This window comes from Leptodactylus fuscus, chromosome 9, assembly GCF_031893055.1.
Source record: "Leptodactylus fuscus isolate aLepFus1 chromosome 9, aLepFus1.hap2, whole genome shotgun sequence".
NCBI classification, from domain to species: domain Eukaryota; kingdom Metazoa; phylum Chordata; class Amphibia; order Anura; family Leptodactylidae; genus Leptodactylus; species Leptodactylus fuscus.
Window position 1 is genome coordinate 25,593,926 of NC_134273.1, and position 12,516 is coordinate 25,606,441.

The 12,516-nt window shown below is 41.0% G+C and overlaps 2 protein-coding genes across 2 annotated transcripts in view; one reads left to right on the plus strand and one right to left on the minus strand.

Annotated features, from left to right (window-relative positions):
• Window positions 1–12,516, plus strand: part of LOC142218930 (regulator of G-protein signaling 8-like) — a 404,296-nt gene that overhangs the window by 334,020 nt on the left and 57,760 nt on the right. The window lies entirely within an intron of this gene.
• CACNA1E (calcium voltage-gated channel subunit alpha1 E) overlaps window positions 1–12,516 on the minus strand; it is a 456,683-nt gene that overhangs the window by 32,686 nt on the left and 411,481 nt on the right. The window contains exons 29-38 of the mRNA XM_075287936.1: window positions 10,645–10,805; window positions 8,754–8,891; window positions 8,461–8,662; window positions 6,472–6,636; window positions 5,702–5,812; window positions 5,475–5,558; window positions 3,016–3,141; window positions 1,996–2,061; window positions 1,356–1,447; window positions 726–891 (exon numbers count right to left, since the gene is read on the minus strand). Coding sequence (XP_075144037.1) covers window positions 726–891; window positions 1,356–1,447; window positions 1,996–2,061; window positions 3,016–3,141; window positions 5,475–5,558; window positions 5,702–5,812; window positions 6,472–6,636; window positions 8,461–8,662; window positions 8,754–8,891; window positions 10,645–10,805 — 1,311 coding nt within the window. The remainder of the gene's footprint in view (window positions 1–725; window positions 892–1,355; window positions 1,448–1,995; window positions 2,062–3,015; window positions 3,142–5,474; window positions 5,559–5,701; window positions 5,813–6,471; window positions 6,637–8,460; window positions 8,663–8,753; window positions 8,892–10,644; window positions 10,806–12,516) is intronic.

The window sequence follows — 12,516 nt, forward strand, 5'->3', positions numbered from 1 at the left end:
TGCATACATAACTATATGGTGTGTATGTAGAGTCATAACCTGAAGCTCCTGCGCCCCAATGCAAAATCTGTAAAGTGGCCGAAGGTCCTTTAGGGTCCTGTAAGAATCCTGGACCTGATAGAGACTGTGACCACTGCACCCCTTATAGCTATGCCCCTGTGTTTACATCACAACTTCTTTGCTTTCCACTTGGTTGGTAGCCTTAGGTGGGATAACCATCAGTTACCTGGTCACAAAACATGGTTACAGAGGTTGCGCCATTATGGATATTTATCCCCTCAGGACAGTTTCTAATCATTGAGGGCTGAATATCTGGGTCCCCCCAGTGATCAGGAGGACAGAGGACTGAACATTCCCATAAAGCCTCCTTGTCAATGGAAGGCCAGAGAACTTGTGTGAGGCCTAGTGGAGGTGTGGTGTCATAATAAACACCTATACTCACAGTGCCTCAATCCCGGCCTCTGTTTTCTGTATGTCCTGGCTTGTACCTAATTCAGTATCTTTATTACCAGTCTTGAAGACTCTATGAATGTATAAAGAAGCTTAAACCCAAACCACCATCATGCCTCCCTACATGAAGAGGAAATCCTACACTGCAGCCACTAGGCCAAAGAGAACTTACAAGTCTCTTACTACATATTGTGCTACTTTATCAAAACTGAAAAAAGAAAAGAATAAAGTAAAAGATAAGTAACGATAAAAAAGCAATATTGCCAAAAACTTACCAGGAATGAGCAAAAGAAGATGAAGGAAACAAAATAAACATAGGCCAAGTCAGTTCCGCATCGCTCGTTCTCATTGGGTCCAGAAGTCGCCGTAGTGTCTGGTTCGCAGCCCTTATCACCAAGGCATGACAACATGATCTCCTGCCAGGCTTCACCTGTGGCACTCCTACCAAGAAGGTAACAAGAGGTTTATGACATCATTGTCAGCATCGATATGACTTACTACTTATTACTACTATTCATTTACCGTTTTCTATTTTACTTGGATTGTTTGTAATAACGATGGTGTAATAAGGAAGAAACCACAAGGAATAAGGGAATGAACAGCTAAGGTTATGTTCATACTGTCAATTTTCAGTTCATTGCTTGGATGGGATCAGAACAATGGACTGAAAACTGACAGAATGACAGATATAGATGGAGAACCCCCAATTGCATATGTCATAGATCACTCTACTGGTAAAGTAAAGATGGAAGCTTTCTTCCATTGGCATTCATTATCCTGTCAATGACTCAGCCCATTGTTCTGACTTATATATCCAATAGTTCTCTCTATGTTTTTACAGTGTGAGAATATAGAAATCCTAACAACAATCGTAATAGACAAGGTAAGATTCTAGTCATACCAACCTGAAGAGGAGCATAAGGGAGCTGAAGAAACTCCTAAAGTTGTTGTGTCTGTTGATATGGCTGTCCTCCTCTAGCCGGATGTTTCCAAACACCTTAAGACATAAATCAATACTTATATACTTGGTTAACCTGTATATATGGCAGTGGAGTGGCTTCTGTGCCCACTACAGTACCTGTATGTAAAGCACCTGAGTAATTGCAAATTACATTTAAAGGTATTGTCCAGATGATCACCTAGCCCAGGAATAGGAAATCAATACCAGATCATAGTGGTCTGACACCTCCACCGATCAGCTGTCCACAACACCCACCAGCGCCAGAACAGTACAGTGGACCAAGCAACTACTTGTGTAGTTTTGGCACTGATGGTTACTGAGGACAGTAGATCATTGGCGTTACTTGGGGTTAGTTTTAGCACCCAATATGGTAATTAGGCTCCCTACTGTCTGGACAGACGGGCTAACCACTTGAGAGTAGGGAGCCTGTGTAGTATATTGGATGCAAAAAATCACTGCATATTTTTTTAGGAAATCCCACTGGAACCCATAATCAGTGGAGCAGCATCTACTGAAGGATGTAAAGATCTAGAGTTGGTGTAAGGTCCTCTTTATAAAGTCACATGACTGGATCCTATACTCACCTGCATGCCAATAATGGCATAGATGAAGAACAACATTGCAATCAAGAGGCAGACATAAGGAAGAGCCTGGGAAGGAAGACAAGAAGGTATTTAGTGAACATATAAAAGACTATACCAATGTCAGAGGCATGAAAAAACTTGGGCCCCAGTGCAAAATCTATAAAAGGGTCATGAAAAATGACCCGTATTGGCGTCTAGTCTCTGCACGATAACAAATGACATAATTTTGGAGACAATATTGATGTAGGAATGGCAACAAGTTGCTGTAAGATGTCACGACAGATGGAAAAGTTGGGGCTAGGTTTATTAGATTTGGAAAGAGGCTTTTAAGACACTTCTACCTAATACAAAGTGGTGCAGATATAGGGATTACAATTGTGACTGGGCCCCAGAATCAGGGGGTGCCCTAGGTCACCCCTTATCATAAGTAGAATTTACCCATAAAGGGGTTGTCCTGGATTTAAGTTTCTATGACCTGATCAGTGGAGGCTGAAAGACAAACCCTTGTACAAATCAGATGTATGTGACTGCTTCTGACGCTCATACAACATATGGTCAGAAGAAGATGGATCTGTGCCCTATGTCGTGGCCAAGTGACAATACTGCAGGTTAGTTCCCACTATTGGCATGTGGCTACTTCACATAGATTACAGGTATCTACTTCTGACCTTGTGTTATGTATTGTATAGGCCTTGGAAGAGAACCTGTACAGCTGATAGGTGCAAGGGCTGGATCAGGATCGCCCATAAAAACCTAAGTCCTTGAAACCCCTTTAATGAAAAAGAGTAAGGTACAGCAACAAGGTGGATGAATACTGTGAACAGAAAACATGAAGAAGCAGAAGACCAGGGAGGTCTGGAGAAACTCCATCTATATGGAGAGCAAATAATGATGACAATCAGATTATGGAACCCTATATGATGATGTGGTGTCTTAGACAATACCAATCATATATATACTGTAAAGAGATACAAAACATCAAGCACATGTAACAACTTAGAAAATAATACAGTTTATTACCTTGAAAGACTGCACAAACGTCCATAATAAAATCCGGATGGTGTAACCCTGCCGGAGAAGCTTGATAAGACGTGCAGCTCGGAAAAGCTTCAGGAAACTCATGTTGAAGCTGCTCGTGTTCACCAACTGCAAGAAAAAAGTAGACCTTACATGTAATATCCATTTATTTGATCAACACATAGATGATACAACTCTCATTTCTATGAAAGTTATGGAAAAAGTCAAGTGTGGTCAGCTCTTAACTTATTTATGATCTACTTGAAGAAGGTGGTGACCAATGGCCACCTCACCAAGTAGCAAGTGAAGAATGAGGTCAACTACGACAAGACAATGTGTACCTCAGAGGGACCAAAGGCCTCTCTATATTATAAGAATACACCAATATTATAGATAGCACGGGGTGACTGGGGGTCTCCCATTACATTTTGCATTGGGGCCCAAAAGCTTCAAGTTCCAGCTCTGTTGTTTCAGTTGAGAACTCTGTAACCATCAAGTTTGTTGCCTTCTTGTAAGAAATGGTCCACCATTGTTCTCCTTCTGCTGTCTTTATTTCAGCCCGTTTGGGATCTTTGAATAGGGAACCACTCCAAAAACAAAGGGTCATATTTTCAAATATTGAAAGGATGGACTCCAAATGTATCATATTTTTTGACTCTACTACATCTCTGAGGTGCCCCATTCTTCTCCAAAGTGGCATAGAATCAAAAGTGTGTATATACTCAGAGATACACAGAAGCACAGTATGGGCCTACAGCAAGCTATGGGCACCATATTATGGATACGTACAACATAGAGGCCTAGCTACTAAGAGTTACACATTATATAAGTTCATGGATGTATATCTGAGGCCGGGGCCCCATGTTGAAAAACACCGCAGAGAAAAACGCAATCTGTGTCCACCGCGGTCTTTAAGATAGTGTTTTATTTGCTGGGATACACTACATGGGGCCTTTGCCTAAAGGTGATATTCTGATTTTGGATTAAAATACTGTTCTGTCAGCTGAGTGTCAGGAACAGGCGAATGGCTGAGCGCGTACTTGAAGGTATTAACAAGAGTGGCAATTCATTAAGACACTATCTATTAATGAGCTCTCAGGGATTGAAAATTACAATTGAGCAACAAAGGTCTAATGTCTATAGGACTGATTCATCTCTTACATGAGAGCCCTTTACTAAAACTGAGACGAGGGTTAATTGAATGTACTTAATTGTGGAGCCAAAAAAAAATATTGGAAAGAGTATTGCCATCGTAGATATTTATAGCAGAACAGGGGTCCCCTGGCCCTGTGTCACCAGGTAAGGCGGCTGCTGGTCACTGCATCCCATTGAAGAATTAGTAGAGAGGTAGCTGAACAAACATATTCATTACTATCCCCATTTATCTTTATGGGAGTCATAGAAACAGCTAAGGGGAAGACCTTCCGTGTAATGGAATTGCAATTTTTTTTTTACAGATATTAAGGAGTACTTGTTGGTTTAGATGACTTTTCAGGATAATAAGTCTTTACAAGGAGGAGCAACACTATTTTTGGCCATTATATGTCCTGCAGTCTGAATTTTTATCAATTTACCCTTTGCCGGATCTATCCATGTTGCAGTTGTCCCTGAGCTATTCCCTATGCAGCTAATTTCCACCATGTGAACATGCCATGTGTAGCACGGTGACTCAGTGGATAGCACTGTGGCCTTGCAGCAATGGGGTTCTCTCTTTGATTCCAGCCAAGAGTAACATATGCATCGAGCTCCCCCTCTGTTTGTGCAGCTTTTCTCTGGATACTATAGTACCACATGCCAAAAATGTACTTTAGCATGATGGGGATGAATGGTGCTCAGTCACTAACCCCACAACTCACCCTGTGCTTCAAGTCCGGTTGTATGTCATTGTGATACACAGCACACAGTCAGTAGAGGAGAATCTGCTCCCTAACTTTCTATCTCTCATTCAGAAATACCTTGAGGCCATGTAGGACCTGCCACTCAACATTAAAATATATTAAAGGGGTTGTCAAGGCTTTATGGCAAACTCAGATGTGGTCAGGGTGCGTGATAAACCAAAAGTCATACTAACCTATCCCTGGTGCTTCGCTGCACAGTTCCAATCCACTTTCTCTCCTGTGCCTGGACTTGTTGTGTTAAAAGTGGAGAGGCTTGCATGACCATTGAGATAAATCATTGGTCTCAGCAGTCATTGGAGTCATTAGTAAAGATCCAGTGATGTCACCGGTTCTTCTACAGCAACCACTAAGGCCACTGATTGGTTTCAGTGGTCATTGGTAAAGAACCAGTGACATCACCGGTCTGCCTGTATGGGACGAACAGGAGCAACTAGCGCTGGGGATAGTTGCGTATGACTGTTTTTTATTTGTTTTAACCCAAAAGATGTGCCTGCTCTAATTCCTGAACAATCCCTTTAAGCATCAGACTACAGATAATACTAAAAGATATCCGTCATTTCTCACCTTACTGTCAGTAAGAATGATTTCGGTGATGCTGCCGATCACTGTAATAAAGTCAAAAATATTCCAGGTGTCTCTGAAATAGTTCTGGGAGAAAAGAAGAAATCATCTTATATTACATGAAATGACTCAATAAATCTAAAATATAAGTCTCAGTTGATACAACAAGCCTTGCATCATGTCTATGAGAAAACAATTTAAGAGGCAATAGATAAGTAACGGTTACATACCAGGAAGCCAAACGCAATGATTTTCAGGATGCACTCCAGAGAAAATAACATAGTGAAGGCAATGTTCAAATATTTTAACGCAAGTTCGTATGTGTATGGAGCTGAGTAATACTGGAAAAAAACAGAGAAAATACACTTAATAGGTATCTAAATTTACTTCATTGAGCCTCCATCTGATCTGCAAACTTGTATTCCGATAAGTAGTATACAATGCATTTGCCACAACTACCTATCCATGCCCCATTGACGGACCTTGTACTCCCATACCTGTCTGCAACTTCGTGTGTGGTCTGACTAGTAAATTTTCATTCTGGTGCAGGGAAAATCCAATGAAGAATTTGTAGCCCCGTCATAAATCTCCTGTTTGTAGCGCTAGTTGGGGAGTTTATTAAGACTGGCATACGATACACCAGTCTTAATAAATTTCGCCCCAATGTTATTTGCAGATACACCTCCATTACCTAGCACTAGGTATTAAAGTCAAGTTTACTTTTCATTAATATTCTGCCCCTATTTTATTCGTAATTCATATAAAACCAAAAACAAACCCAAATTTTAATAGAAAACCTAACCATAGGCCACGTATGAGTAAAGGACTGCGGTGATCCAGCTCAATACAAAATCTAATGAACTCAGAACGTGGCCCCACATAGTCTTGTGTTGCACCATTATTGTGTTAGAACCTGGGACCATCGGAGGATCCTCAGGTTCTCTGGTGGGCCAGTCCAACTCTGAACGAAGTAAGAAAATATCCAGATTTGCATTCTTACCTTCATCATAAGCACCACAGTGTTTAGGGCGATCATGGCCATGATGGTGTATTCAAATGAAGGTGAGACGACAAAATGCCACACACGATACTGGAAGGTATGGCGATTCTGTGGCATGTAGCGAGTGAGAGGTTTAGCACTTATAGCAAAGTCAATGCAGGCTCTCTACGAAAGAAGGATACACATTTCTCAGCATATTGAAGACAGTTACTTGTTTCTGTTATTGAACATCAGCCATATTGTATGTCTACACTTGACCCACACACTGTAGAATATATGGCATCACCATTGACCTCAAATGACCTCTTCTCGTCCACAGTGTATCTATAGACTTGTACCAACAAGAGCGTTGACCATTAACCATGGCCTGCAGCATCTTTGGACTTGTCTCCCCTTGAGCATATCTGGGACGCCATTTGCCCAAATGCAGTCAGCGTGGTACATTACTCAGATAACCAATAACCCTTATGGGACGCAGAAAGTTACAGCAACCAGTCAAATGTTGTGTTTGCATTTGACCATGGCATCTGACTATAAATGCCCATGAGCAAAGTCATCACAACAATGGTTTGAATATTTTGGTTCCGTTTTATTAACATTTGTCCATCAAGGACATCATTCTTATGATATCCATAACACCAAAACTTTTCCTTCTTGGTGTTGCAATTTCAGTGTTGAGAAGTGTATTTCTTAATCACATTTATTCTATTCACGTTGGCCTCAAGGGCTCTGCTTTTTAATAAATCAATGGGTGGGTTCTTTATGGATAGATCAAGACAGAAGGCTAATGGATTCACTTTAATGGAATTCATCAGGTTCCCAGACCTTTTGCTGAGTAGAAGAATGACACAAACGACCCTACCGGATGCCAAGTGACGGCACAAAAATGTCACTCATGTAAATGGGTCATATTTCTTTGTAAAGATGATGGCACAGAAAACTATAGAGAAAAACACCAGTATGAACAAGTATTTGACAGAAACCCAGCCATGGTTTCCTGATTGCGGTCAGGCTCTCCGATATTTGAGTCCACCGCATGACCCGAACAACGGAGAGCTGGGCCGCTAAATAGTGGTTATAAGTGGACACCGGCGAACTCCATTGACTATAATAGGGTTGCATTCAATGTATGCAAATGAGTGTCCAGACAGCACAGGGGCGGTCCACCTGTGCTCATACAGCACAAGGGGTGTCACCTGTGCTGCCTGAAGACTCTCCAGTGATGTCCTCCATCTTCTTCTTGAGACCACCTCTTCACTGCACTGAAAGCGCCGACAGCACATGTCCGTCAGCCATTTTCCTGTGGCCTCTTACATGATTGTCTATTTGGCCACAGGAAAATGGCCAACTGACATGTGCAGTTGGCGCTTTTGGATGAAGATGCGGCGAAGAGGCGGCTTCAAGAAGAATATGATGGAGGGCATAACTAGAGCATCTTCAGGCAGCAGAGGGGATGCCCCTTGTGCTGTTTGAGTGCAGAGGGCTGTCCCCAGTGCTTCCTGGAGAATAATTTGCATACATCAAAAACCGGGAATATCAACGAAACGGCGGTGCAGAGAAAATTTCTAAAGGTAGAGGAAGAATAGCCTTTCTTAAGGCTATTCAGCCATTGTGGTAAGTCAAAAAGGGATTCTAATGATAGAATCCCTTTAATATAACTTGGGTATGGAGAATTTTCTTCCTTTGTGCATAGACTCACATGGTCCCGTAAAATAAATGTTGAATAGAAGCCATTTTTCTGTCGATAAAGAAGCTTTTATACCTCCTAGAGCTGAAAACTTCCCATTAAATATCAAAATAAGGTTTAAGTCCCACTTGTATTAGGAGATTATATTAAATAGAAGAAAGGATTAGTATTTCAGTCCCTAAAGTTCACAGACTTTTTGGAAATATGATAATTAAAAGACAATTTTTAATAACCTAAAACCATGTTATTTTAGATAGCTGCAAAACCTAATGGGCCGATATAACCCGCGAGATAAACTTCACCTCGTTCTTTTCAAGTCGGCATTCCTCCATCATCTTATCTCCTTGTTCCTGAAAGGTGATGATAATCAGGGCCACAAATATATTGACGAAAAAGAAGGGGAAAACAACAAAGTATACGACATAGAAAATGGACATCTCCATGCGGTTGCTCCGACTTGGGCCCCGGTCTTCTTCTGTCACGTCCACAGAATGTTGCAGAACTCTAGTGATAAAAATGGACAAAACAAGTCCCATAGAAATGTGGCCTCTCACTAGAGTGAAATAGTCATTCATTTTGTAATAAGAATACTCACTGGGGCCAACCCTCCCCGGTAGACACGGTGAAGAGTGTAAGCAGTGCCCAGATGATGTTGTCATAGTGGAATTCATGTCTCTTCCATTCTCTTCGTTTTACTTCCATCTTGTTTTTCTCATGGTCTATGTAACTTCCTCTAAGGATAAGAGACACAACCTCTTGACATGTATTCTTTGAGGTCTCACAACAGTTAAGGAAACCTATCTATGTACCGGCTATATTCTATGTGGCACTGTTGGGTTGACCTACAGTATGTAAGAAAATCATGAATCCTGGTTTGTGGACAAGACAATAAGATTTCCTGTCAATGACCACAATAACTTCTGGTCTTCTATCTAAAAACATCACTGTCTAAACATTCTTAGTCTTCTGGCTACTGGCAATCTTGGTCCACCATGACAGGAAGATTTGATGGACATAACTTGTGATCTACCCGTAAGGTTATTGTTACACATCCTTGCTAAATGTCCTTGGTTAGGACAACAGATCTTCTACAGATCTTCATCAACAGACATTTATGGCATATCCATAGGATAGATAATGAGTTTATGATTGCTTAGAGCCAATCTGCTGGAATCCTCATTGTTCCAGATAGGGCTGTGGAGTCGGAACCAAAGTCATGGGGTAAGAATCAGAACCAATTATGGGTCTAGTTGCACAAAAGGTATTGACTCCATCTTCCAAATAGTTGTAGTTGGGATTTGGAAAAATAGAAGAGTTTGGTCTACCAACTCCACAGTCCTGGTTCCTAGGTATTTGATCGGAGCTATGGTCATACATGTGACCTATCTTTTTCACTCAATATCTATGAGGAGGACAGAGCACATAGCTATTTCAGTTGAGTGGACTTGGGATGGAGCAGCAGGGTGTATGCCTCTAAAATGGGGCACTTAGGGTTGTTATTCTAGTGATTGGTGGGGGTCCAAGCAGTCAGTCCATCACCGATCAAACATTTATAACCTACTATATTGTTTTATTTATAGAAAATACCAGTGATCCTTTACATATCTATATAACGTCTATGCTTTCAACTATAAAATAATTTCATGAATGAATATTTCACAGAAATAAAGGACAATTAAAGAAATATGTTTCCTTCTATACTTATCAGACTGATTTTCCCCTCCTTCCCTGTATCCATACTTAGCATACATAGAAGTCTATGGATGGGAGTGAGGAAGAAGCGGCTGCTGATGGCTTGTTAATGGATTTATTCTGCATTATCTTGCAAGATATAGTAGTGTCAAAATAGCCGTCTCACACAGTGTAGAAGAGTATCTTTCTCCTCAGCCCTCCATAGACTTCTATTTAAAAAGTTACCTAGCCTAATAAGTGGAGAAGGAAATGTATTTCATTAATAAGATATATTACAACGTTTCTTATGACCCCCTGTATTATTCATTTATGAAAGCTTCCTCCATACTTGGGGGTACATTCTAAGTCTCATCTGGCTGTATTATTGATCATTGACCATTATTGATATTGGGTGTTTGCCGTCATGCAGTGTCTATACATGTGTTTTTCCCAATGCCATTTGATCTTATGCTAATAAGTTAGAAATATGTAATAGTAGCCAACTAATTTCACATCATAGGATCATCCATAGATTTAAATGCCATATGTGGTTTCTATAACAGATTATCATCAAAAATTGTAATTTTTGATAGGGTTAAGTAGAGATCTGACTATGTTACATCATCTTTGGCCTCACTTCTGTGTTTTACTCGCACACTGTCTGTGGTCTGCCCTTGTCTTGATGTGCAGTAGACAGACAGTAATAGAAGGATCCATTGATGTGAGAATTATGTATATGAATTTCCTTGTGCATTTCTGGTTGCATTGAGAAGGAGGAACACATCCCTAGAGACACATTAATTCTCAAGACGTACATGCATTCTTTCTCGGTATCCTTTGAGCTGTCTGTGCAATAGAAGAACTTGCCCTTGAAGAGTTGAACAGCGATGACGGCGAATATAAACATGAAGAGTTTGTACACGATGAGGATATTAAAGACATTCTTCAAAGAGTTAACCACACAATCAAACACTGCCTGGGGAGAAGATCACAAGTTCAGATCTCATGGAACAGTAAAGGAAAACGTATATGAAGCACCACTACAATGTAGATGCTAGCGCTTGCCGGTTACATGCACTAGCATACTAATATACATAGCAGAATACAGAAAATCTAATCCTGCATCAAAGAGAGCTGCTAAAAATCAAAATTTAACTTTTGTGTTGTCTCATATTAAAAACAGAACAATGTACAGTGGGCACCACTTACGCGTTTCACTCATATTGCCTCTTACTTGTAGCCTGGTAAGAGTTGGTATATATTACGCGTTTCACTCATAGCCTGGTGAGAGTCGGTATGTCTTACGCGTTTCACTCATAGCCTGGTGAGAGTTGGTATACATTACGCCTTTCACTCATAGCCTGGTGAGAGTCGGTATATCTTACGTGTTTCACTCATAGCCTAGTGAGAGTTGGTATACATTACGCGTTTCACTCATAGCCTGGTGAGAGTCGGTATGTCTTACGCGTTTCACTCATAGCCTGGTGAGAGTTGGTATACATTACGCCTTTCACTCATAGCCTGGTGAGAGTCGGTATATCTTACGTGTTTCACTCATAGCCTGGTGAGAGTTGGTATACATTACGCGTTTCACTCATAGCCTGGTGAGAGTCGGTATATCTTACGTGTTTCACTCATAGCCTAGTGAGAGTTGGTATACATTACGCGTTTCACTCATAGCCTGGTAAGAGTCAGTAGTCCTTAAAACGCATAAGAGGTACCCACTGTACATTATTTCATAGCATGAGATGATATTAATATTAGATTTCTATTTTTAGTAGCTCTTCTTGATGGTGGAATATATTTTATGGATTTTGCTTTTCACTCCTTGTGCAGGGGGTTTCATCTGGGCATTGGAGTATCTGTACCAACGTTTCTAAAGCTTTTCAAGTCAAGTACCCCTTGTGAAAAAACTAACCAATAGAATACCCCCCAATGGACACTGTGGTGTCTGACATGACAGATCCCAAGTGGGAAAGAAAAAATGGTGCACGTAGCACATCAAATAAATAAGTTTTGCTTGCTGGCACATCTGCTGTGGACACACACGCACAGTTTGGTCAGGTCTTTTAGCTTCCAAGCAGCTTCTCACTTATCAGATCATAAATCAGAAGCTATTTGGCTATTATTCACAGACTACCTGCTGCTATAGAGGAGACCTGCCCTGTAACCCAGACCTAACATCTTCTGGTGTCTGCCTCTGCTTGCCAGTCATTGTGTCTCATTATTAGAAGATGGTAGATGGTTTGGGTGGCATTAGCCCCCTCCTACCCCCATGAGCACTGGAACCTAAGCACTCACTACATCTTCCAGAGCATTGGCTCCCAGCCATGGTGTGTACCCTCTGAGCTTAGTGCTTATGGAAGGGTGGTCTAGTATCCAAAATATGCCCATGCTACAGTGAAGCCAAAGTGTGCTGTCTGGTCATTTTTTGGAAAATTGCACATGTATTTGTAATACCAGACATGAATCCAATGAGTACATCAGACTCAGCTCTTAGGGAGTAGGAGGGCTTTTTTATTTGGAACCCTACACCACTGGCCTATAGTGTCCTGAATTCACTTGATATGGTTGTTGTGAAATCTCCTGAGCTACCACCTCTCTGAGAAGGCCATTCACGTATTCAGACTACATTTTTGTATCAGGTTTTCTATCCTGCATACTGGCCATCTTCTTTATCTAAAACC